The sequence below is a fragment of the Phyllostomus discolor genome, chromosome X (genome assembly GCF_004126475.2).
Source record: "Phyllostomus discolor isolate MPI-MPIP mPhyDis1 chromosome X, mPhyDis1.pri.v3, whole genome shotgun sequence".
NCBI classification, from domain to species: domain Eukaryota; kingdom Metazoa; phylum Chordata; class Mammalia; order Chiroptera; family Phyllostomidae; genus Phyllostomus; species Phyllostomus discolor.
This window is the reverse complement of record NC_050198.1, coordinates 38,580,360-38,601,008: the sequence shown is the minus strand read 5'-3', so window position 1 is coordinate 38,601,008 and position 20,649 is coordinate 38,580,360. Positions and strand designations below refer to the sequence as shown.

Here is a 20,649-nt window from a genome sequence, read left to right as displayed (position 1 = left end):
TGCAGAGGAGGCTCTGTCCTGCCCTCCCTTTGCCTCTCCATAGCAGTGGGCAACTTCCCCTTTCTGGAAGGGCATTCTTGGCTTCTGACACTGAGCTCCCCCTGTAGCCTTGCATCCAGGGATGTTCTTGGCCTCTACCACATCTCCAGCTGGTGAAGTTCTTCAAGGTCCAGTTCTCTCCTCTTTTCATGCCACACTCTCTGGGAAACCACCTCATCCATCTTCACAGCTTCTAGGATGTCCTTTCCATAGGTAACTCACAACCATCAGTTGCAGAGGGCTCTGGAATCAGACTGGGCCTGGGTCCCAGTCAGCTCCTCCTTCAGTGAGGCTCCCATCATACACCCTGAAGACTTCACTCCTGTCTCCACGCCCAGCTCAATCTCCCCTGAGTTCCTAACCCCCATCTTCCCAGGGGATAACTCTTAGCCACCAGATGGCTGTCATCCCCGGGCTGGGAGGCACTGGTACAAGGAACTCAGTGACCAAATCTAGGGTCTGTCTGAAATGTGCATCCGTGTCACTCCCCTGCAGTGGACAGTTGATATTTGGGGTACTACTTGCCCTCCCAAGGACCCGGCTTTTGTTGAGAATCTCCCTCTCCCTCCCACAGCCTAGGTGTTTCCAGGGGGCTGGCTTCCCACTACCCACCCCAACCCGCCCCTGGACAAAATGATTGGAGGCATGACCCAGTTCTGACCAATAAAAGGACAGCATTTATTTGCTGGGGGCATCTGAGAAAGAAGCTACACTACAGGGCAAGAAGGTGCTCCTTGCTGGCTATACACGAGGGACTCAGTGGAAGCTGCAGGCAGCCATCTATTGATCCTGAGGCGGCAGCCTGGGACGAAGCAGACACTGCGGAGTGCAGAGGGGAGGTAGGACAAAACTGGGTATTTGGTGAAGTTGTTCATCTGCTGCCAATACCCCTGAATTTCTCAGTTTTGTAAACCAGTAAGTTTCCTTTATTGTTTAAACCGATTTCCATTATGGTTAAACCAACTACTGGAAACCAAAAGCAGCCTAACTAATATAGTTCTTTTTGGATCAAAGTCTCACATTCACCTCAAGTGCTATTTAAAATTTCAACATAAACTTCCTGACTTGAAATAAATGAGAGCATTGGCAAGTCTATCACGTGAGCTGCCAGATCACACAGGCTCCTAGGCGGGCCCTGCTCTTTGATATTCCCAGCTCTCAGGTGGGACTAGGGACCGTCTACTCTTCAAATCCCTCACCCGGCAGGCCTCTGTCTGTCTTCCCAGCCTAGGGACACAGCAGAAGGGCCTCAGGCAGGGAGGGTGGTGGGGCCAGAGCATCCATCCTCCTGTGCACACAGCTTCCTCCCAGCCTCAACTGCCCTTAGCACCTTCCTCCAAGGAGCAGGTGCCTAAATGAGCTCTAGTGCCCATACACCCAGCAGGGTGGGAGGACCAGTGCCACAAGACCATGCTTCTGTCCCCTCCCTGGCACCCTGAGGCTTCCTGTTAGGCAGTGGGGGGGCATGCAAAATGAAAGCCCTTGTGCACACATGGCAGGGGAAGGGTCTGCTCCCACTCTGTGAATGAGCACATGGTGCAGGGGCCTGCTGAGGCTGGTCTTGCTGTGTGACCTCCAGCCAGTCACCTGTCATCCCTAAGGAGCAAGAACTGTCCATGTCCAGTGGGAGACAAGCGAAGGGGGTACCCAAGTAAGAGCTGTGACAGGGAGGGCCAGGACACCCCATCTCTAGGACATGCTTAGCCATTGCTTAGCTTCTGGCCTGTTTGTTTATGGGATACAGAAGGGAAGACTGTTGCAGACCACCCCCAGGTATGGGGTAAGGATGAAGGAAACTGAGTGAAGTTTAAGGAGTGGACTTTACTGGGCAGAGTCAATGACTGGGGACCAACACGACACAGGGACTTGCCTGAGGTCGCAATGTAGAGCTGGGCCATGTTCATCCCCGACTCCCCAACCTGCTCTTCCTTCGTCAAGTGCGTACTGGCTGCAGCAGCTGCAGGGGCCCAGGGCTGGCTGTCACTTAGTCCCCCACCAGTGCTGGGCCTGCCAGAGGTCTGGAATGAAGTCACAAGTGACTTCTTGAGAGTTTATTCTCAGTGGCCTATACACAAAAAGCTACAGCCCATTCCTCGAAATCTTCCAAGCAGCCCCTTTTCTTTCTCATCCTGAGGCACTTCTAGAAGCTGGTTGGACTCAGATTCTGGCTCCCCCACCTCACTGCAAGGAGCCTCGGCTGTCTCACCTTTTGTTTGAGGTGCAGGAGCAAACTCAGGTCAAGTGCTTTCAGTGGTGCCTGGCACCTAGCAAGAGCTGGGCACACGTTCCTGGGTACCCACCAGCTATTATTATTATAAGCCAAATTGCAACATGAGAACACATTTAATGCTACATGCAGCTTGCAGCCTGGCTGGGTTCATGCCCATACTCTGTGAATCCTATTTGGAGAAACCCTTCTCCATAGCTTCAGTGACTTCGGGGTGCAGGAAGCGGCTAGCTAAACGTTCGATGTCATCCAGGGTCAGGCGGCTCAGGGACCTCTCATAATCCTAAAGAGAGAAGGCCAGAAGGATTCAGGGGATGCCAATGGGGGTACACCAGGACAGAGGCAGGTGGGAGTCAGCTGGGGCAGGAGTGGACATCTGTGGCTACCCTTCTCACCCTCTGTAGTTGATCCAGGACTCTGTTGGCATCTGCAGCACTGAAGTGGCGTGCCAAGACTTTGGCAATCAGCTGCCAGGCAGGTGGGCATGGGGGTGAGGCCTCAGCCAGTTTCTGGACGGCACTTTCTTCCAGTAACACCTTCTCCAGTGGTTTGACCACTAGGTTGAGCTTGGAATTAGGCCCAATGCTGTAATCGGAGAGTCTTTTCCCATCTGCCCAAAAAGAGACTGATGAAGTTGTTACCCACAGCGGCGGGGGTGACCTCAGGGAGCACTGTGGCATCTGGCTGAGCAGGGTTCAGCCATCGCCCAGACAGTCAAGTGGCCATCACCCCCCATCATACTGCTGCCCTAGCTTGGCCTGGACACCCCGACCCCAACTTTGTGCGGGGCTCCCTGGGCGTCGCCTCTCCCCGCGTTACCTGCCAGTGCCTTGCCCTTGAACAGCAGCCGCTGCTGGCGCACCGGGACGTTCAGCTTCTCAGAGACTAGATGTTTCAGCGTGGACACCAGCTCATCCTCCGATACCTGGTCAGGCCGAGGATGGGAGCAGGGGTTGAGCCTGCAGCCCCTGCTGTGGGCAGTTCTCCCGGCTTTCCTGGAGGGGCTGGCCCGCCAGTCCTGTACCCACCCTCACCCCAGCCCTGCGCCTCACAAGGGGAGGGGGACGTGAGAGAGCCGGCTCGCTGCAGGGGTCTGGTGACGCTACCTGCAGGCTGCACTCACGGCCCTGGAGCGCCTTCACCGTCAGCTGCATGGCGGCCGCCTCGGCGTCCACTTAGGCCGACGCGCACCCTAAAATCCGCACGCCGGCGTACCGCCGCCCGGGCGCGCGCCGGAACCGCCCGCCACTGCCGGAAGGGGCGAGAGGGGTGCGGCTTTCCCCCGGTCCCGCCTCCGGCCCGCCCGGCCCCTGTCACCCCTGGAGGGGGAGTCTCCTTGGGGTTCCGCTTTGTATTCGCACGGAGACCGCCCAGGGTGACAAGTCCACCACTGCGACGGTGTAGGGACGCCCTCCAGGATAGGGAAGAGGACCGAGCTGGACCAGGTGGGCTTCATTTGAGAGCTGGGTTAGGGAGGAGGGAGGGCTGGGAGTCTGCTGGCCCCGCCCCGCCGAACGGCCTGGCCCGCCCAGCTTTTCCAGTGGGTGAAGCAGGTCCTTGCTGTCCCCGAGTCTGTCTCTCCCGAGTCCACAAAGGGCCCCACCCTGACAAGCTTGCAGCACTGGCCACAGGCCCTCTGCCTCCTCCTTTCTAGTTTGGCTGTGGAAAGCCAGTTGAACTTGGGAACAGGCAGGGTAGCCAGGCGTCTGCCAGCATCCCCCTACAGTTCATTCTAGAACAGAGGCCCACCTCTCACAGAGGGGGATGCATGGGGAAGGAGGGCTAAGAGAGAAAGTCTGTGCAGAGGTCACCGTGTCACCTGAGCCAGTCCTCCACCCTGGCCCACACCTACCCAGTGAACACCCTTCCTACCTCCACGGTCAGGCCCCAAACAGCAAAGATTGGAAGAGACCCAAGTTTGCTTCTCTTTTATTGAAATATATTTTCTGGGCAGTGCCCACATACCCAACTCAGCACGGCCTCTTTGGCACTGAAAGCTGGAGAATAAAAAACCAGTAACAAAAATAAGCCTGGATTTTTCTGAGTGCATAGTGCATGAGAACTAAAGGCCTTTGGTACACAAGAACCGTGGGGACAGTGGGTGTAGGGTGGGGGCGAGGAGTGGCAAATGCTTGACCCAGGGGCCTCAGGGACCTGGGCACAGGCTGCTATAGATGGAGTGGCCAATAACCAAGGCCAGCATCTCTGAGGTGCCACTCAGTGCCACAAGGAAGGGGGCCTGAGAAGCATAGTCGGCTTGAAGGCGGCGGAGGGACAGCTGCAGCATGGCCAAGGCCAGCAGGCTGTTCTGCACCCCTACCTCAATGCTGACTGTCCGCCGCTGGGCCACTGGCAGCTTCAGGCATGTGGCCAGGCAGTAGCCCACCAGGAGGCCAACCAGGGGCACAGTGAGGCCCACCAGCACAATGGGCAGCCTGACGCCTGCCAGGATGAAGATCCCCATGCGGTAGGCCAGGAAGAGGCCACCCAGGAGCAGTACAAAGCTGAAGGGCTTAATGACCTGCAGCAGCAGCTGAGAGAGCTTGGGGAGCTTGGACTTGATCAACACACCTACTATGATGGGGATGGCGATAAAGAGCAGGCTCCCCAGGATCTTGGAGATGGGCACGTGGAGTGTTTCGTGGATGCTGAGCAGGTGGCTGTAGATAGCTGAGGACAGTGGCAGGAAACCAGTGGCAGCCACTGTGGAGATGAAAGTCATGGAGATGGCCAGGGTGACATCCCCTCCAAGGAGGAGACTGAAGAGGTAGCTCCCTCCACCACCAGGTGACGAGCAGGTGATGATGAGGCCCAGAGCCAGGGCCTTTGGCAGCATGAAGACCTTGGCCATCAGGAAAGCATAGAAGGGCATGACCAGAAACTGGCCCAGCAGGCCCAGCAGCATGGGCTGGGGGCTCTGCAGGAACCCCTTCAGAACCTGGAGCTCCACTTTGCACCCGAATGAACACTTGTTGACAAAGATAAGAGGCAGGAGCAAGTAGAGTATGGGGTTCTCTGAGAAGTGAGTGAGGTCAGCGCCAGCGGTGGTGGGGGTGTCTTCGGCAGGTGAGACCTTAATGCAGAAATCTCTTCGCTCCTCAATCAGCATGGGTGGGCCCTCATGGGGGTCCACAAGCTGGATGTGCAGTGGGGCTATCCCAGGCAGGCCTGAGTGGATGCTCACCACGAAGCTACCCCCAATGCCCCAGGTTATGGCACTCACATTCTGGATGATCAGCACCTCTGTGTCCAAGGAGGTAACTCTCAGGGTGGGACTGGGCCCTGACCCATTGCTCAGGCCTTGGTACTGGCTTGAGATCACGATGATGCCCTCACTATTCTCTGGGAACTCAAACTCCACCACAGAGCCATCCCCAATGCTCAAGTAGCGGCCCCCTGGCAGTGGCCCAGGATGGCCCAGAGCTGTGCTGAGGTTGGTGCTGGCTGTTCCCTGGGCCCCCCACAGCAGGCTGACAAGCAGCAGGGCAGCCCTGAGCTTGCCTAGGGTGCCTGTGCAACCGCTACCCCTTCCTGGTCCACACCACAGCTGGGAGCTGCCCCTTCTAAACACCATGGCTCCTCCCGGAGGATGGTGTTCCCAGGCCCTCTGTGGCTTAGGAGAACAGCCTCACTGGTGCCTTTGGGTTGTCCTGAGAAGGGTCCATGGGAGAGGCCTGGCCCTGTGCTGCTTTCCTTGGTGGCAGAGCTCTTCCTGAGGAGAGAAGGAACACAGAGAGGTGGCTGGTGAGGGTGAGTATTGGTGAACTCAGAAACATGAGGCCTTGGAAGTCCACCACTGAGAGACTCAGCAGGGCGTTGAGTGCCATTCGGCTGTCCCATCCCCCAGCACAACTGCCTCAAGCTTGCCATCCCTCACCCAGAGTGGCCACCTACATTTGGGAGTTCCTGGTCAGCCTGTCCATACCTGCTTATTTCCTTGGGCTTGCTCCAGCACCGTGACCCTGAGGAGGTGTCCTGATATGAAGGGATTTGGAAGAGCCACCCTCAATCCTGTCACCACAAGCCTGACCTCCACTGGCTTCAAGACACAGCTACAGAGGGTCTGCAGTGGTGCTACAACTAGGATGAACTCTCTGGAAGTTTGTGCAGGGATGGCAAGGAGACAAGCCTGAGGAGAGAAAGGGTGCCGATGAGAAACACTGGCTCAGGCCATATCCAAGAGGCCATCAGAGAGCACGTTAGGGTGTGTGGGTGTCACTTGTTAGGCAAAAAGCAAGCAGCAAAGTGGTGTGGGCAAAGCGTGACCATCAGCCAAAGACCCCAAGAGCTGATGTCCACGACCAACATGCAGTTGTAAACACTGTTGCTGTGGCCATCTCGCCTACCCCACCTGCTGATAGGGGTGCTGGGGGAGTGCAGGTTCCCCCTCCCCAGGGAAGTTGTTGGAAGAAGCAGCAGGAGGGGGTCAGATAGGGCCACATGTCTGGTGTGGGGGCTTTTCCTCCTGCCAGAGCTTTCACTCCTCTGGCAATCCTAGAGCCACTGTGTCACATCTGAGGGGTGTGCTTGGAGTCCAGAGGCTCTTCCCCATATCCACATGCAATCTGACCAGAGCCTGGAACTCCCAGTGGGACTAAGAGTTTTTCTAGGTGGGGGTGGGGTGCCTCAGCATGAAAGAAAAAGGTCTGCCTCCTTCCATTTCTCTATTTGGGTGGCCACCTCCCTATTGTCACATCACCTGCTGGAACTGGGGCAACCAGAATGGGGACACAGTGGTTTTTCATCACTACTGTTGGTTGCTTCATGCCCTGCAGTGTCCCAGTCCTGGAAGAGGCCCCCGCCTCTCTAGATCCTATTGTCCTTTGGCCCTGGTCTCCCTCATCTGAGACTGGGGAGCGTGGGAATTAGAGGGTGGAGGGCAGGTTAAGCAAAAGACTCATCCGTGGGAAAGTCTTCCCCCTACAGACCCAGGAAGCCATAGCTTCTGTTGGTTTGAAGTTTAGGTCACTTACCCTGGAGGTTTTGGTCCAGCCTTGCGTCCCACAGCTGAAGAGGGAGGCAGGAAAACCAGAGGGAGTATATGAGGAGCAAGGTGGAAGGGAATCACAAGGAAAAGATGAAGGCACACGAGACTGAAACCACAGGGGTGGCGAGAATCAGTTCAGAAAGGAGAGGAGGCTAAGGACCATTTATTCTGTCCTTCCAGTACGGTGGGCAGATTTGACTCACTGCAAGAGGGTTCTGGCCCAGATCCCACGCCATTTCTGCTTGAAGGGCCGGAAGAATTTGAGCAGATGTACCCCAAGGCAGGGAAGAGAACCCCGGGCTAGCAGCTTTTTTCCACACCGGCCGAGTGTTATGTTAGGGCAGTTGGCAGTGCTGACCCAGGGCTTCTCCCTAGCTGGGAGTCTAGAAGTTGTCGGCTTGGGAACAAGCAGAGCTCAAGCGCAAACCCGGGAGAGAGGGAAGGACGGAAGGAGGGAAACGCCGCTGCCGGGCTCGCGCTGCTACCTCGCAGCTGACAGGCCGGCGACCCGCCCAGGTGGTACCGGGATCCCAGCGAGGGGACCCCTCACGCCACTCCCAGGTCCCGCAGCAGCGCCAGGCCTCACGAACTCGGGAGCGGCGGTCCTTCCATGTCAGGTCGGCTACCTGGACTGAGCGAGCGAGCGTGGAGCCGGGTCGGGGCCAGAAGTAGCCTTCTGCCCGCCCTTTCTCACCTGCCGCCACAGCCCCGAAGCTCGGCGACAGCGCTAGAGCCCGCCCCGCCGGCGGACGACGGCGAGCTCGGCCCTCGGGGGCCGGGCCCGCCCACCAAGGCCCCGCCTCCGGCCCGCCCCAGGCCCCGCCCCACCTCGCCGCGGCTGTCCCCCGGGGGCCTGTTCCCACCGGATGTGACGCATGTGGGAGCGACGGCCTGGCTGCCTTCCGGGTCGCAGTTGGCTGCCGCTAGAGGAGGTCTCGTGCGGTGTGGGAGCCTTGTGTGTCATCTGCGGGGCGACCCTTTCCGGTTAGGCTCCCCAGTCATTCCCAAACATGCTGCGACGAGACAGAGGTTTTGCTGTTAGCGGAGCTGAAACCCGGAGATTCCCGGGACCAGGGTTTCGACCATGTTCCCTCTCCGGGCGCCCACCTTGTAGTCTGAGGTCCGAGTCCGACCAACCTGGACACTGGGTCCCAGGCTCGACCTAGTTTCACCTTCCTTCGTTCAAGCATTGACTGAGCATCTATTTCCACATTGGAACATCAGTGGACCTGTCCACCTCCCAACACTATTTGGCGCCACCAGCAAGGTCCAGAGGATTCACAGCAAAGAAACGCAAATAGATATGGCATAAGGATGGGCGGAAAGGTGGTGAGGGTGTAGAAAGGACTTGGGAAGACAGTAAACAAGTGCAGCGTCGAAGGCGAAGTGCTTGTTCCCAAAGGCTTCAGGGCAATTACTTTCAGTCTGCCAGTGGGTCACTGGCAACCCACTGCTTGGGAAGAACCTCTTGTCACAGCTGTGATGGAGGCTATGGTCGCTAAAGTTGCAGGTACTTGCACCACGAGGTGCACATCGTTCAGAATATCTAAACGAGATCATCTGTAGGTTTATTAAAATTACTTAAATACATGCATAGGATATGTGTGTAGAAATACACATGGTGGGGTCACAAGCTCAAGAGGGTTTGATTTATGTGGGTGATGTAAACACTCAAGGCCATAGCTCTAGCCTCAGAGGGCCAGTAACGCGTAAGCCATCTGTGTGTGGATATGGTGCCCCGGAACGTTTGCAACTGCCCCTCTCAAATGCGGTCCTGAAGGAAGCAGGTTAGCACACGTGAGAGGACTGGTATTGGCACATGCTGCGTTGAAGACTGCGGTTTGCAGAAGTGAGGTAGGGGTGGGGCTGTCTGAGGACAGCACAAAGATGGCCAGAGGGATAAGGAGAATGGGTGGATGATCAGGGAAAGGAAAACCTGAAAGATGTGTCCTTCTTGAAGGAAAACTGCGTTTTTATATTCCAACAGAATGGGAACTGTTGCCAGGGTCAAGGAGAGCAAATATCATCAACCTTCCCTGAAAAGCCAGAGTGGGCTGCTGGGGTGTCTGACGTGAGGGGATTTGGAGGCTTTCCCTGAAGGAAAAAGGGATGGCTAAATTAAAGGCAAGAGAATGTTCATATTTAAGGAATTGATTTACCCCAGCAGAGGAGGAAGGGCTCTACAAATCAGTTACAGGTATTTAGTTTCGTAAGAGAAGTCATCTGGACTGAGGGAACAGATAGAACAAATTATAGTGACAGCCAAAACAACACAAATGCACTTCAGATGGGAGACCTGCCACCATATCATTAATAGGGTCACCATTGTGACCCTACTGTGAGAGGAATGCCTACCTCTCCAGGCTGGGGCCTCCAGGAAAACCATGTGATAAATAAACATGCATGGAAGTCATATTCTATACAAGCACAACAATGGGATATATTTGATATTTACAGGTAAGTATAGTGCCTACCCAGCATCAGGTTGCAGCACCTCAATTTCCTTTAGGGGAACCATCTCTCCTCCACTCCCAGTAGGGAAGGTTTGCATGTGGATGACCCCCATGCTGGCCTGTGGAGTAGGCACATGCCGAGGTACAGCCAATCAGAGCCACGCAGACTGGTGCAAAGATAAACCCATACTCTAGTCTGAACCTATGAGAGTTAGTCCTCAGGGACTAGTACTGGAACTACTGGGAAAGCCAAAAGGTCTTTTTTGGCTGGGGCTGCCTCCCCTACCTGGAGGAAACAGCATGTTTGAGAAGGAATCAAATACAAAGAAAAGCAGAGCGAAGAGATGGAGATAGCCCTTGTCCTGATGACATTAGTGCTAGAATCACCCGTGGGCTTTGCGGTACAGTACAGGAACAATAAGTCTACCTCCTGTCATTACTTATTTTTGCTTATGCCAGTTTGAGTTGGAATTCTGGTACTTGTAACTGAGAAAGTTATAACTCCTAAAGGGTAGGGCCAAGGGAGCAGCGGGTGGCACCCTGGTGAGAAAGACTGTAGGATAAAGCTGGACCTCTACTTTGAAAAGTCAGGCAGGCTTGCTCCGCACCACCATCGGCTTCTAGCCTGTGAGAGGCCAAGTGGGGGATAAATCTGGCTTGCTCTTTCTACCTGTGTGACCGTGGCAACTCCCAGTGAGGGCATAGCCCCCTGAGTAGTTAGCAGCTGTCACTGGGGCACAAGCCGCATTTAACATTGCCTGGTCTTGGAAAGGCATTTGGTGACTGGGGAAGGTTGGGCAGTCACAGCAGTTGTTTGAGAGTTACGGAGGGGTCTACACAGCTCCCAGCCTTGCAGTATGGACCTGCAGTGAGGCTCCATTCCATTTGATCCCTGTGGTAGCCCCTAGTTGGTACACTGGGGTTCATCTATACTATTCTCACTACTTTGGGGACCCTTTGAAAATTTCCAGAATACAAGGTTTACAAAATGAATACATGTATGATACTCCAATGGTAGATATATATCACTATGTACATTTGTCAAACCCACAGACTACCACACAGGAGGGAACCCCAATGTCAACTTTGAGCCTTGGGTGATGATGAGGTGTTAGTGGGTATGTATGCGAGAACAAACTCTCTGTACTTTCTGCTCTACTTTGCTGTGAACTCTCTAAAAAAAGAAAGCCTACTGAAACATAAATACATGTAAACTGCTTGGCACAGGGGCAGGCTGGGTGTCAGCTTCCACGATTACCATCTCCTGGGCAAGCTGGACCTTCCTCGGGTCTCCACTTCCCTGATCCTTCCTAGTCCTGGCATCACAACCAAAGCTTCTCCTTCCTGTGCTGTCCCAGGGCCTCTCACTCCTCTTCTGCCTGTGTCTCACATCTTTCGTTTCTTGACACTTTGCCTGCACTCTGGCAGCATTTAAGTCCCAGAAGGCAGAGGCTCAGGAAGCCCACCTCCAGAACAGTCCATTGTCCCCGCCATGGCCCCCTCGAAGCTGTCCAGCCAGTACCCCAATTCCTCCCATCTAGGGAGTCCAAAATGCCTTCTCTTTTTTCTGGCCCCAGACCACTTCTGCACCCCCGGATGTGGCATTCCAGCAAAATCTCTGATAGTTTCTGCTGGTTCTCACTCAGTGAAGGGAAAGAACAAATCTGTGAGAAATGACAGCAGGCCACGTGACCCTGCCCTTTGCAGCCCTGGTTTCAAAGGCATCCAAAGATGAGTGCTTTGGAAAGACACACTAGCTCTCAGGGAGGTGGGGTGTGCTGGGGAGGCACCTGGGCTGGTTTTAATCCCCATCTGGGTCCCAACAGGCTGTGCTGTTGGAGGGAGTATGTGGGTTTCTACAGCCCCAGGAGGGCAGAACTGCCTCCCCTGGGCAAGGATACAGGGCTGCCGGTTGGGGAGCTGCTCTGCTCACCGCCTGAGTCACAGCTCAGCCACTGCAGGACCTGTCTGTGGTGTGGCAGGAGTCTTGGAGACAAAGGCTATGTGCTAAGGCTATGGGGGTAGGTTGGCTGAGCCTCTGGGACATGTCCCTCCCCAAGGACAATATCACTCCAGACTCCGCGCTGAATGTACTTCATTCCACTGGGGGGCACCAATTTATTAAGAGGTTGTCTAGAAGGCGGGCCCTCCGACAAACTGCAGGAGCTGCCACACATTGCAGTAGGGACCACAACCAGGCTAACTACCTTACCGCCCCACCAACCAAGCTCTAAGGTGGCCCCTTCCTGCAGAGAATGGGGGAGGAGGCAGCCAGGTCCCTTGCCACGGCCACCAGGTGTGGCTCACCAGAAGGGATCACACTGGAAACAGGGCTAGCCTGCAGGGCAGTGAGTGGCTCTGGGGCAGAGACGTTCTGGGGGATGCCCAACCAGCCCTGAGGGGGCAGGCACCCAGGGCTTTGTGCCTAGGGGTGCTTGGGAATTGGGTGGGAGCTGAGTAGGGAAAGCAGCTTTAGGAAAGGAAGGATATGGGTACCTGGGATCCCCTGACAAATCACGATGAGGCTGGTTATTGCAGTCCCCGCTACCAGTCACACACTGGTCACCACCTTGGAGTCCAGAGGTGCTGATGCAAGAAAACACTCCTGGCCAGGTGTGGGGCAGGGACTCAGCCTTTCACTGGCACTGCTGCTGCCTCCTCCTGGGCCGGGCACGCGCAGCCTCCCTCAGCCTGGTGCTTGGGCTCAGCTGGCTAGCTGGCTGTGGTTCTTCTAGGAATGCAGCCTTCCATCTCCAGTGCCTCAGGCCAGCCTTCGTACTTATTGGTGTGCCTACTGTTCTTCACGTGCTGCGGGGGCAGGGGACAGGAAGGCACAGCCTCAGCCTCGGGCACAGGAGACAGACAGAGCCGTCAGTCCCCTTGTGGTGGTGTCAACCAACCGTGCATTCTCAGGGCACTCACCCCCTCTGTCTGTCCCAGCACCTTGATTTTCTCATCTAAAAATAGCAACAGCTTCACTGGCCTGCCCCACTCACAGGTGGAGTGAGGGCGGTCAACTTCTCTGCACTTCCCTGGGCCGGGCACACACGGGGAAGGCACGGAGGGAGTCCATTTGCCTCCACCTTCACCCAGCCCACATGGAGATGCCGTAAGCTACAAGAGCAAGAGCAGAGGTGGCATGTCTTCTCTGGGGGCTAAGCTGCTCTTTTGGAAGCCAGAACTTTCCAGACACCACTGAAACAGCCTGTTGTTCTTGTCCTGCTGTGGGGAGCAGGTCTTGGGGACAACATGGCTTTCACAGAGCTCGGAGCCTCCCAAAGATGAGGATGGCACCTGGGGCTTACCAGCCCCTCACATGGGGCCTGATACATGTGGCCCCCAGAGGAACAGCTGGCCAGATGGCAGCCAGGGCTGCTGGGGGAAGGGCATGCAGTATGAATGGGGGTCTTAGGTTTGGGGAGGATGGACAGGACCAAGCATCTTGAAGAGGTAGAGATTTGGGAGGAAAGTTTCTTAGTTGTGAGTCTTGCCAACATGAAAGCTCTGCCATTTAAAGCCCCTTTAGGGTGAAACCCATACAGGACAGGGAACGTCCATGTTGCTGCCCTCCCTGGGCCGACTGGGAGGGGGCTAGGGCTGCCTCGGGTGCAGACACTGGGGCAGAATTCAGGGAAGGCTGCAGCATGAACAGAAGGGGACCTCACAGGAAGCAGGCAGAAGGGCCAGGCCAACTGCCCTGAGCTGGGAAGTGGAGGTGCCAGGCTTTCCACCCATACCTGTTCAAAGGGGCTCTTGTTCTGCACACCCTTGGCCCCCACAAACACCCAGCTGTCCCGAAAGGCCAGGTCCCTGACGTTCTTGCTGCCCAGATCGCTGAAAAGCTTCCTGGTCTCTTCATTCATCCTGCCACACAGAAGGAAGAGATGTGAGCTGTCACCATAGGAGGGCGAGGCTGAGGCCGGCCCAGGCAATCACTTACTTGGTGGCTGGGTCATCATAGGATGCCACGAACACCAGAGTGCCTTCATGCAGCGGCCGAATAAACTTCAGTAGCTCGTTGACATCTGGGAGCACAGGTTCCATTGAACATGAAGCAGCAGGCATCACTGAGCATCCCTTCCCCACCATCCCCTGTTCTCCAACAAGGACACTTAAAGCAGGGATCAGGCCAGGGACACACCCCATTAAGGGTCACCAAGTGGGTGCAGGGACAAACTGGCCAGGGAACTCCCCATGATGACATACCTGTCCATCCCCCTGCCTTTTCTGAGCCCAAGGAAGTACTTGAGAAGCCCCCAGCAAATGGACAGAGAAAGAGCAGTGTTTCAGGGGAAGGACACCCGGTCATTCTGCTGCACAGTCAAAAAGTGGGAGGCCACGGCAGCCACTCACCTCCTGCCCACATGTCGAAGGCCCGGGCCTCGATGAGCTCACCGCTGACCCCTGGGTCAAGAGGGAGGACAGGGATCTTGCTGGGCAAGCTACCAGGGCAATTCCACCCTACCACCTCAGTCTTCCCAGTCCAGGCTCATGGCACAGTCATGGCCACTGGGTACAGCCCTTCTGGAAGCTTTCAAATATCCCCCCATATTCATGCCAACTGTGTTCCTTATTCAGACAGCTGTGGCCCACTCAAGGCTGCAGAGCTTCTGCCTGGCATTTGAGTCCCCCCAGGGGCTCCCTACAAAGCACCCTTCAACTTCCTGGGAACTTCTAGTTCTGTATTGCTCCCAAGCTTTCATTCACTGAGTTGCTTCTGTAGAGACTTCAGCTAGCATGGACCCCTGATGCCCCCTCCCTGGGAATTCTGCAGGGGAAGGCAAGGGAGGGGAAGGTCACAGCATGGTTCCACTGTCCTGAACCAAACTGTGACCCCACATCACAGGGAACTCACCATTCACCAGGGCAATGTTCAGTCCACGGCCCACATTGTCCTTGACACTGCTCATGAGCCTGGTAAGGAGACAGCTCTCAAGTGGCACGTCTGCTCCGCTCATCTGCCCTTGCAGACCCAGCTTCCAATCACCCATTCCCTCCCCCACCCCACCTGTACTCCCCAAGGAGCTCACATCTTGTCCTCGAGGCAGATCTTGGGTCCGATGACATTGGCAGCCCCGCTGACCATGCGGAAGGCCAGGTGCTCTTCAGGGCATGGCTGGGGCAGGCCGCACTTATACTTCCTGGCCCGCGGCTCTGGGTGGGGACAGCAGGGATGACCATGGGCCTGGCCCTGTGGTCACTTGAGGTCTAAGAGGGCGAGGTCAGGACCAGCCCATAGGGAGGAATCAGTGATCACAGAGCAGGGGACCAGTGCCTCAAGGGGAAATTGCTTAGGCCAGGGACACTTGTATTGACACTTGCGTATCCACTGGGGCTGGCCTCAGGGCAAGGTGACAAGGGCCCCAGGGAAGGTTTTCTGCCACTGGTCAGAGAAGAGAAAAGAGCAGCCTGGAGGGCAGGTGCACAGGTGAGAGGTTGGCCAGAACAGACTGCAGGAAAGCGGTAACAAAGGGAGCACCCAGTTCCCTCAGGGTGGAGGTGAAAGGACAGGAGGAAGACAGCCTCTGTCACAGGTTGTATTGTGTCCCCACAAAAGATTTGTTGATGTTCTAACTCCCAGCATCTCATAATGTTACCCTATTTGGGAACAGGGTCACTGAAGATGTAACTCATTAAGATGAGATCATCTTAGAGCAGGGTGGCCCTCAATCCAATGACAAGAACCCTTATAAGAGACAGAAGAGATGGCTCTGGCTGGTGTGGCTCAGTGGATTGAGCATGGGCTGTGAACCAAAGGGTTGCCAGTTGGATTTCCAGTCAGGGCACATGCCTGGGTTGTGGGTCAGGTCCCTGGTTGGGGGGGCCACATGAGAGGCAACCACACATTGATGTTTCTCTCCTTTTCTTTCTTCCTCCCTTATTCTCTCTCTAAATAAATACATAAAATCTTTAAAAAAATAATAAAAAGAAGAGACAGAAGAGAAGATACAGACATGAAGGCCATATGAAGATGGAGGCAGAAGCTGGAATGATGTGAGCATGAACCCAAGGAACATTTGGGGCCACCAGAAACTGGGAGAGGCAGGAAGGATCCTCCCCTAGAGTCCTTGGAGGGTATGGCCGCCCCAGGAAACTGATACAGATTTTGACCCCAGGAAGTGGAGTGCTATTGTAACAAACCCCTGGAAATGTGGACATGGCCTTGGAACTGGGTAATGTGTAGAAGCTGTAGAATTTTGAGGTGCATGTTGGAAAAGGCCTAGATTACTCTGAAGAGACTATTAGTAGAAATATAGACATTAAAGGGGATGGTGGGGAGGGCTCAGAAAGACAAGAACAATAGAGAAAACTTCTGTCATCTTGGGGGTACATATGTAATGATGACCAGAATGTTCCCAGAAATGTGAATGCTAAAGGTTGTTCTGGTGAGATCTCAGGAGGAAATGGGCAACATGATATTGCATGCTGGAGGCAAGGCCACCCTTGTCATGGAGTGACAAAAAACTTGGCCGAATTGTGTTCTAGTGTGCTGGGGGAAGCCAGAACTTGTAAATGCTGAACTTGGGCATTTCGTTGAGATTTACAAGCCAAGTGTTGAGAGCAGGGCCTGGTTTCCTTGGACCCATCTCATAGTAAAATGTGAAAGGAGAGAGTAAAGTGGGAAAGGGATCATTAAGCATAAAGGAACCAGAACATGAAGATTTGGGGAATTCTCAGCCTATTGAGAAAGCATGCTCCGGAGAGAACAGCAGGGGTGTGGCCAGACAACTGTTCTCCAAAGAGCTGAGGTGACTTGTGGATCCACTCAACCATGCCAGCAGAAGCCAGGGATGGAGATGGGGTTACCCGAGAAAGATCTGGAGGACCCTACTGTCCATGAAGTCTACAGGAGACCAACACGGTTTTTTGAGAATTTTATAACAGCAGAAACACTGCCGGCCTGAACTGAAAGGGACAGAGAAAGGATGGCTCTATGGACAGAGGGTGGCTGCTGAGGCCAGAGACAACCCAGGCCCACAGGCTAGGCCCATGCCCTCCTTTCCAGATGCCCACCCCCCACTTGGGGGCCCAGAGGACAGAGTATTGGGCTGCAGAAGATCCTTCAGAGCCCTTGAAACTTAATGGCACTTTCCCTGCTGGGTTTTGGACTTGCTTGAGACTGGTGGCTCCTTTATTCCTTCCAAAATTTCCCTTTTGGAGTGGGAATGCCTATCTTAGGCCTTTCCTACCAGAGTATTCTGGAAGCAGGTAACATGTTTTCTAGGTTCACACATGCAAGCAGCTGCAGGAGGCTGTGTGGTCCAGTTGGAGGAGAGATAAATGGAGGATTGAAACCCTGCAGAACTAGGGACAGGCAAGGGTACCCCATAAACAGTATGAGGAGGAGCAGGGAGGTGACAGGAGCCTTACCTGCAGTCACTGAGTTCTCTGGGCCTGTGGGTACAGAGAATTGTTTCTGTTAGTGTGGAGGCCCTCTGAGGCCCGCAGCAGGGCAGCCTGGCCCTGTACCATGCAGTCAAGGCAGTGGGGCAGCAGACTCGGAGGCCAAGGGCTAAGCCAGGTGGATAGTGCCATGTTCCTGCTCGAGTCTAAATGATGTTCCTAAGCAAAGCTCCCTGATCCAGGAAAAGGGTAAATTGGAATTGGAAAGAGTACAAAGGTGACTCATCACCAGGGACATGGTGTAGAGTCCCCTCCCCATCTTAAAGCTCAGTGGAAAGCCTGCAGGGAGCAACCAGGGTGTCAAGCCCAATGTTCAGCAGAAGTCCCCTTGCCTCTCACTTAGGTCCCACCCAATGCAAATGGGCTCAGAATTCTAATTAGCAGAGATTGGCTTCCCAGCCAAAGCATCTTCCCAGCTGCATTGGGTTCCAGGAAACAGACTGAGGGCACCTAGAGATGGCCTTCAAGGAAGGGAAAGAAAACCCAGGCTCCCCCCACCCCCACCCTGAGCCTCAGCCCACAGACCCAGGTAGCTGCCCTGGGGACCTCGGTGGCGGGGCAAGAAAGGGTCCCACACTCACTGGTGAAGAGCTGCTGGATGCGAGGAAAGCCATTGCCAGGCCCACCCAGGAGGATGCTGACCACGATCCAGGTGAGGCCCACAGTCACAACCAGGACAACGATTCGGAGGGGGCCTGGAGGCAGGACAGATGAGAGAAGGCCACTTCAGATGCCAGCAAGCTCCCAAAAGACCCTAGGGTCTCTTATGACCAGATCTCCCCATATACTTGGGAAGAAGTGATCAGAGGAAATGAATGGGGTGACCTGTTGCCATCCACCAGGCAGGAGCCAGGGACTTGAGCTCCTGACAGGTGGAAGGAGGAAACTGAGTTCCACCTCCAAGGTTCTCGGCTTGGTTCTCCCTGGCACACACGGAGGGGCCTTTCAGAAGTCACTGCTCAAGGGGGCTCCAGCACTCCCCCAGGAGCCTCCTAACTTCCTGCCTCTGAGGCTGCCGATATTTGTGTTCCACCCATTATGTCCCCTTTTCTCCTGTTACGACGGAGGAGGTCCCTACTACCTTTGAAGAATAGCCCCTTCATCTGCTATTACTTGGACCCTGAGCTCTCCTCCCTGCTCAGGTTTCTTGTAACATCAACCATTCTATCTCAGTCTTTCTCTTCTATTTTCAACACATGACCTTTCCTCATAACAAAGCACAGAATCCTTGACTGGTGTGGCTCAGTGGGTTGGGCATGATCCTGTGACTGGAAAGGTCACTGGTTCGATTCTGTCAGGGCACATGACTGGGTTGTGGGGCAGGTCCCCAGAAAGGGGCACGTGAGAGGCAACCACATACTGATGTTTCTCCCCCTCTCTTTCTCCCTCCCTTCCCCCTCTCCAAAAAATAAATTTAAAAAATATTTTAAAATAATGTTTAAAAAAAAGCACAGAAGGAAAAGCCCTCCTTCAGAATCACATCCCACTGAACCACTGATCTCTCTTTCTCTCCATCCTTCCTCTTCCCCACCAGCTCCTTCAAAGCATCTACAGTGGCTCTTTCCCATAGAGTGGCTCTTCCACTCTCTCACAACCTACTCCAATCTAGCCTTGCCTCCATAGCACCACCAAAACAGTTTGTTGCCACCCTGGCTGGGTGGCTCGGTTGGTTGGAACATTGTCCTGTACACCAAGAGGTTGCAGGTTCGATTCTGAGTCAGGGCACACACGTAGGTTGTGAGTTCGATCCCTGGATGGGGCATGTACAGAAGGCAACCAATAGATATTTCTCTCTCACATGGATGTGTTTCTCTCCCTTCCCCTCTCAAAATCAAGAAACATATCCTCAGGTGACGATTTTTTAAAAAAACAGCTTGTTGTCAAGGCACCTATGACCTTCCTGGTGTAAGCTCCCCAGGTCACCTGTCAGCCCTGATCTCCCTCCACCCCTCTCAGTTGACTGCCCAGAACAACACTCTCTGGACACTGCTCATTCTCCTTGCTTAGATCGTCCTACTCTACCCTCCCCTGAAAAGTTAGACTTTCCCTGGCCTCTGTCCCAGGCTGCCTGCCTTCTCTGCCTATACCCGACTCTCCTTCCCCTACCCTCCTTATAGGTGCTCTCATCTACCCCTGGCTTGAATTACCCCCAAGGAGCAGTGGCTCTCTACTTTCCTGCCCTAGCCTTGAGGCTATGCCCTCCCAGCCCATTCCTCACTAGCCAGCTCCAGTGGAATACATTCATAATACTGCAACCTTAACAGGTCTCAACTCCAATTCTTGAGTTCTGTTCTCCACCCCCCAACCCCTGAAATCCATCTTTATCTTTGTTGTCCAACTGAGAAACTCACAGCCACTTTGTTCAGTTTCTCCTTTAGGACCACTGCCTCTCCACCCAGCCCCCATCGTCCAGGGACTCTCTTCCACAACTCATTTTTCAAACAGCATCCAGTTACCTGAGTTGGTAGAAATTCACTATCCTAATCCTCATCTCACAGTTTGGGGAGCTGAAATCCTCGGAAGCAAAAGGATTTGTTCAAGGTCACAGAATGAGTCTTTGTGCATAGTCCGCAGTTTGCCAAAGGAAACCTAGTGGTCACCTGGGCTTCCACAGGGTCCCCTTTCCAACTTCCTCCCGTTTACTGTGGAAGCCACCCACCTGCCAACCTCATGTCCACTTCTCCCGCTGAGTTGGGGCCGCCGGCAGGTGAACTATTTGGGGACCAAGAGCTCTGGAGGCAATAAAGCAGAAGAGCAGGTTTTGGGTGGGGGTCAGGAATAAGCCAGTGCTGCGGGTACCGGCGCGATGGGTGCACCGACTTGTTCGTCCAGCCACCAGACCGGACTCCTCCGGAACACGGAAAGAAGCACTGTAGGCACAGGAAGGGGCCTCGGGAACCAGTTGGCTCAAGGTTGATTGTGCCCAGGAGAGCCTCTGAGACTGGGTTCTCCTGGACGCGGGGCCCTCCCGTGGGAGGCCCCAGCTCAGGCTGCCCCTCCCGGCCCAGGGGCCGCCAACGCGGTTGGGCCGGCCGGAGACTTGCCTAGCCGTGGGGAGATGCGCGTTCAGTCGGGCACAGCTCTATCAGGCCGGTAGTCCCACTCTGTTCAGCGAAAAAAGGACAGAGAACTGTGGTAGCCCGGTTCCACAGGCCCGGCAATGGCGGCCCGGGGCGGGGCCACAGCCCGCAGGCATCACTCCCGCCTTTGGCTGGGGCTTTGCTTCTCTGTTGCCAGGTTTGGGTAGGGGTAGCAGCGGAGGCCCCGCCCCTGGCACTGTGCTGCCCCACGCACAGGCCCGCCTCCGCCGTTTGCTCGAGCCACCGGGTGAGAGGGGCCCTCGCGAGGGCCCCGCGCCGCCCGGCCTCTGGTTTTATGTGAGCTCCGCCCCAGAAGTCTCCCACCAGAGACTCCTCTTTGGTGGGAGATTCCAGCTTCCTAGGCTTGGAGTGGCGGAGCCACGCTGGTGCCCTGCGGTCGGATTTCTGAAGCCTAGGAAATGGCAGATGGATTTGGGGACGTAATTAGTTATTATTTTT

At 55.1% G+C, this 20,649-nt stretch overlaps 3 protein-coding genes across 8 annotated transcripts; all 3 read right to left on the bottom strand.

The window, feature by feature from the left end:
* Positions 1-689: 689 nt before the first annotated feature.
* On the bottom strand, positions 690-3,544 carry UBL4A (ubiquitin like 4A). Of its 2 annotated transcripts, none has more exons than XM_028523045.2 (4): positions 3,373-3,544; positions 3,086-3,191; positions 2,662-2,876; positions 690-2,549 (listed from the first exon to the last, which is right to left on the bottom strand). In XM_028523045.2, exons 1-4 carry the CDS (start codon positions 3,418-3,420, stop codon positions 2,439-2,441), a joined length of 480 nt encoding a protein of 159 aa, XP_028378846.1. In that variant the 5' UTR covers positions 3,421-3,544; the 3' UTR covers positions 690-2,438. The 2 variants fall into 2 exon arrangements, with proteins under 2 accessions (XP_028378846.1, XP_035872792.1); XM_036016899.1 differs by having other exon boundaries at positions 2,662-2,891; positions 3,373-3,529.
* A 635-nt stretch (positions 3,545-4,179) lies between these two features.
* Positions 4,180-8,051, bottom strand: SLC10A3 (solute carrier family 10 member 3). 5 transcript variants are annotated; one of them, XM_036016897.1, is made up of 3 exons: positions 7,948-8,051; positions 6,192-6,395; positions 4,180-5,978 (listed from the first exon to the last, which is right to left on the bottom strand). In XM_036016897.1, exon 3 carries the CDS (start codon positions 5,838-5,840, stop codon positions 4,413-4,415), a length of 1,428 nt encoding a protein of 475 aa, XP_035872790.1. In that variant the 5' UTR covers positions 5,841-5,978; positions 6,192-6,395; positions 7,948-8,051; the 3' UTR covers positions 4,180-4,412. The 5 variants fall into 5 exon arrangements, with proteins under 5 accessions (XP_035872790.1, XP_035872786.1, XP_035872787.1 ...); XM_036016893.1 differs by having other exon boundaries at positions 7,240-8,036; XM_036016894.1 differs by having other exon boundaries at positions 7,777-8,036.
* Positions 8,052-11,791: 3,740 nt separating this feature from the next.
* Positions 11,792-20,492, bottom strand: FAM3A (FAM3 metabolism regulating signaling molecule A). The gene is made up of 10 exons (XM_028523168.2): positions 20,155-20,492; positions 19,770-19,842; positions 17,692-17,805; positions 17,078-17,101; positions 14,737-14,860; positions 14,562-14,620; positions 14,060-14,110; positions 13,647-13,731; positions 13,444-13,570; positions 11,792-12,514 (listed from the first exon to the last, which is right to left on the bottom strand). The coding sequence occupies exons 2-10, from the start codon at positions 19,780-19,782 to the stop codon at positions 12,419-12,421; spliced, it is 693 nt and encodes a 230-aa protein (XP_028378969.1). The 5' UTR covers positions 19,783-19,842; positions 20,155-20,492; the 3' UTR covers positions 11,792-12,418.
* Between the last annotated feature and the right edge of the window lie 157 nt (positions 20,493-20,649).

Excerpts from the sequence above, each read along its gene's own strand:
- UBL4A (XM_036016899.1), bottom strand. The coding sequence starts at position 3,420 with ATGCAGCTGACGGTGAAGGCGCTCCAGGGCCGTGAGTGCAGCCTGCAG. Across the intron at positions 3,192-3,372 it reads GCCGTGAGTGCAGCCTGCAG|GTATCGGAGGATGAGCTGGT; the intron begins GTAGCGTCACCA and ends CGGCCTGACCAG. Across the intron at positions 2,550-2,661 it reads TCCTGGATCAACTACAGAGG|GATTATGAGAGGTCCCTGAG; the intron begins GTGAGAAGGGTA and ends TTCTCTCTTTAG.
- SLC10A3 (XM_036016897.1), bottom strand. The coding sequence starts at position 5,840 with ATGGTGTTTAGAAGGGGCAGCTCCCAGCTGTGGTGTGGACCAGGAAGG.
- FAM3A (XM_028523168.2), bottom strand. Across the intron at positions 13,732-14,059 it reads CTTCGACATGTGGGCAGGAG|ATGTCAACGAGCTACTGAAG; the intron begins GTGAGTGGCTGC and ends CTGTGCTCCCAG. Across the intron at positions 13,571-13,646 it reads TATGATGACCCAGCCACCAA|GATGAATGAAGAGACCAGGA; the intron begins GTAAGTGATTGC and ends TCTGTGTGGCAG.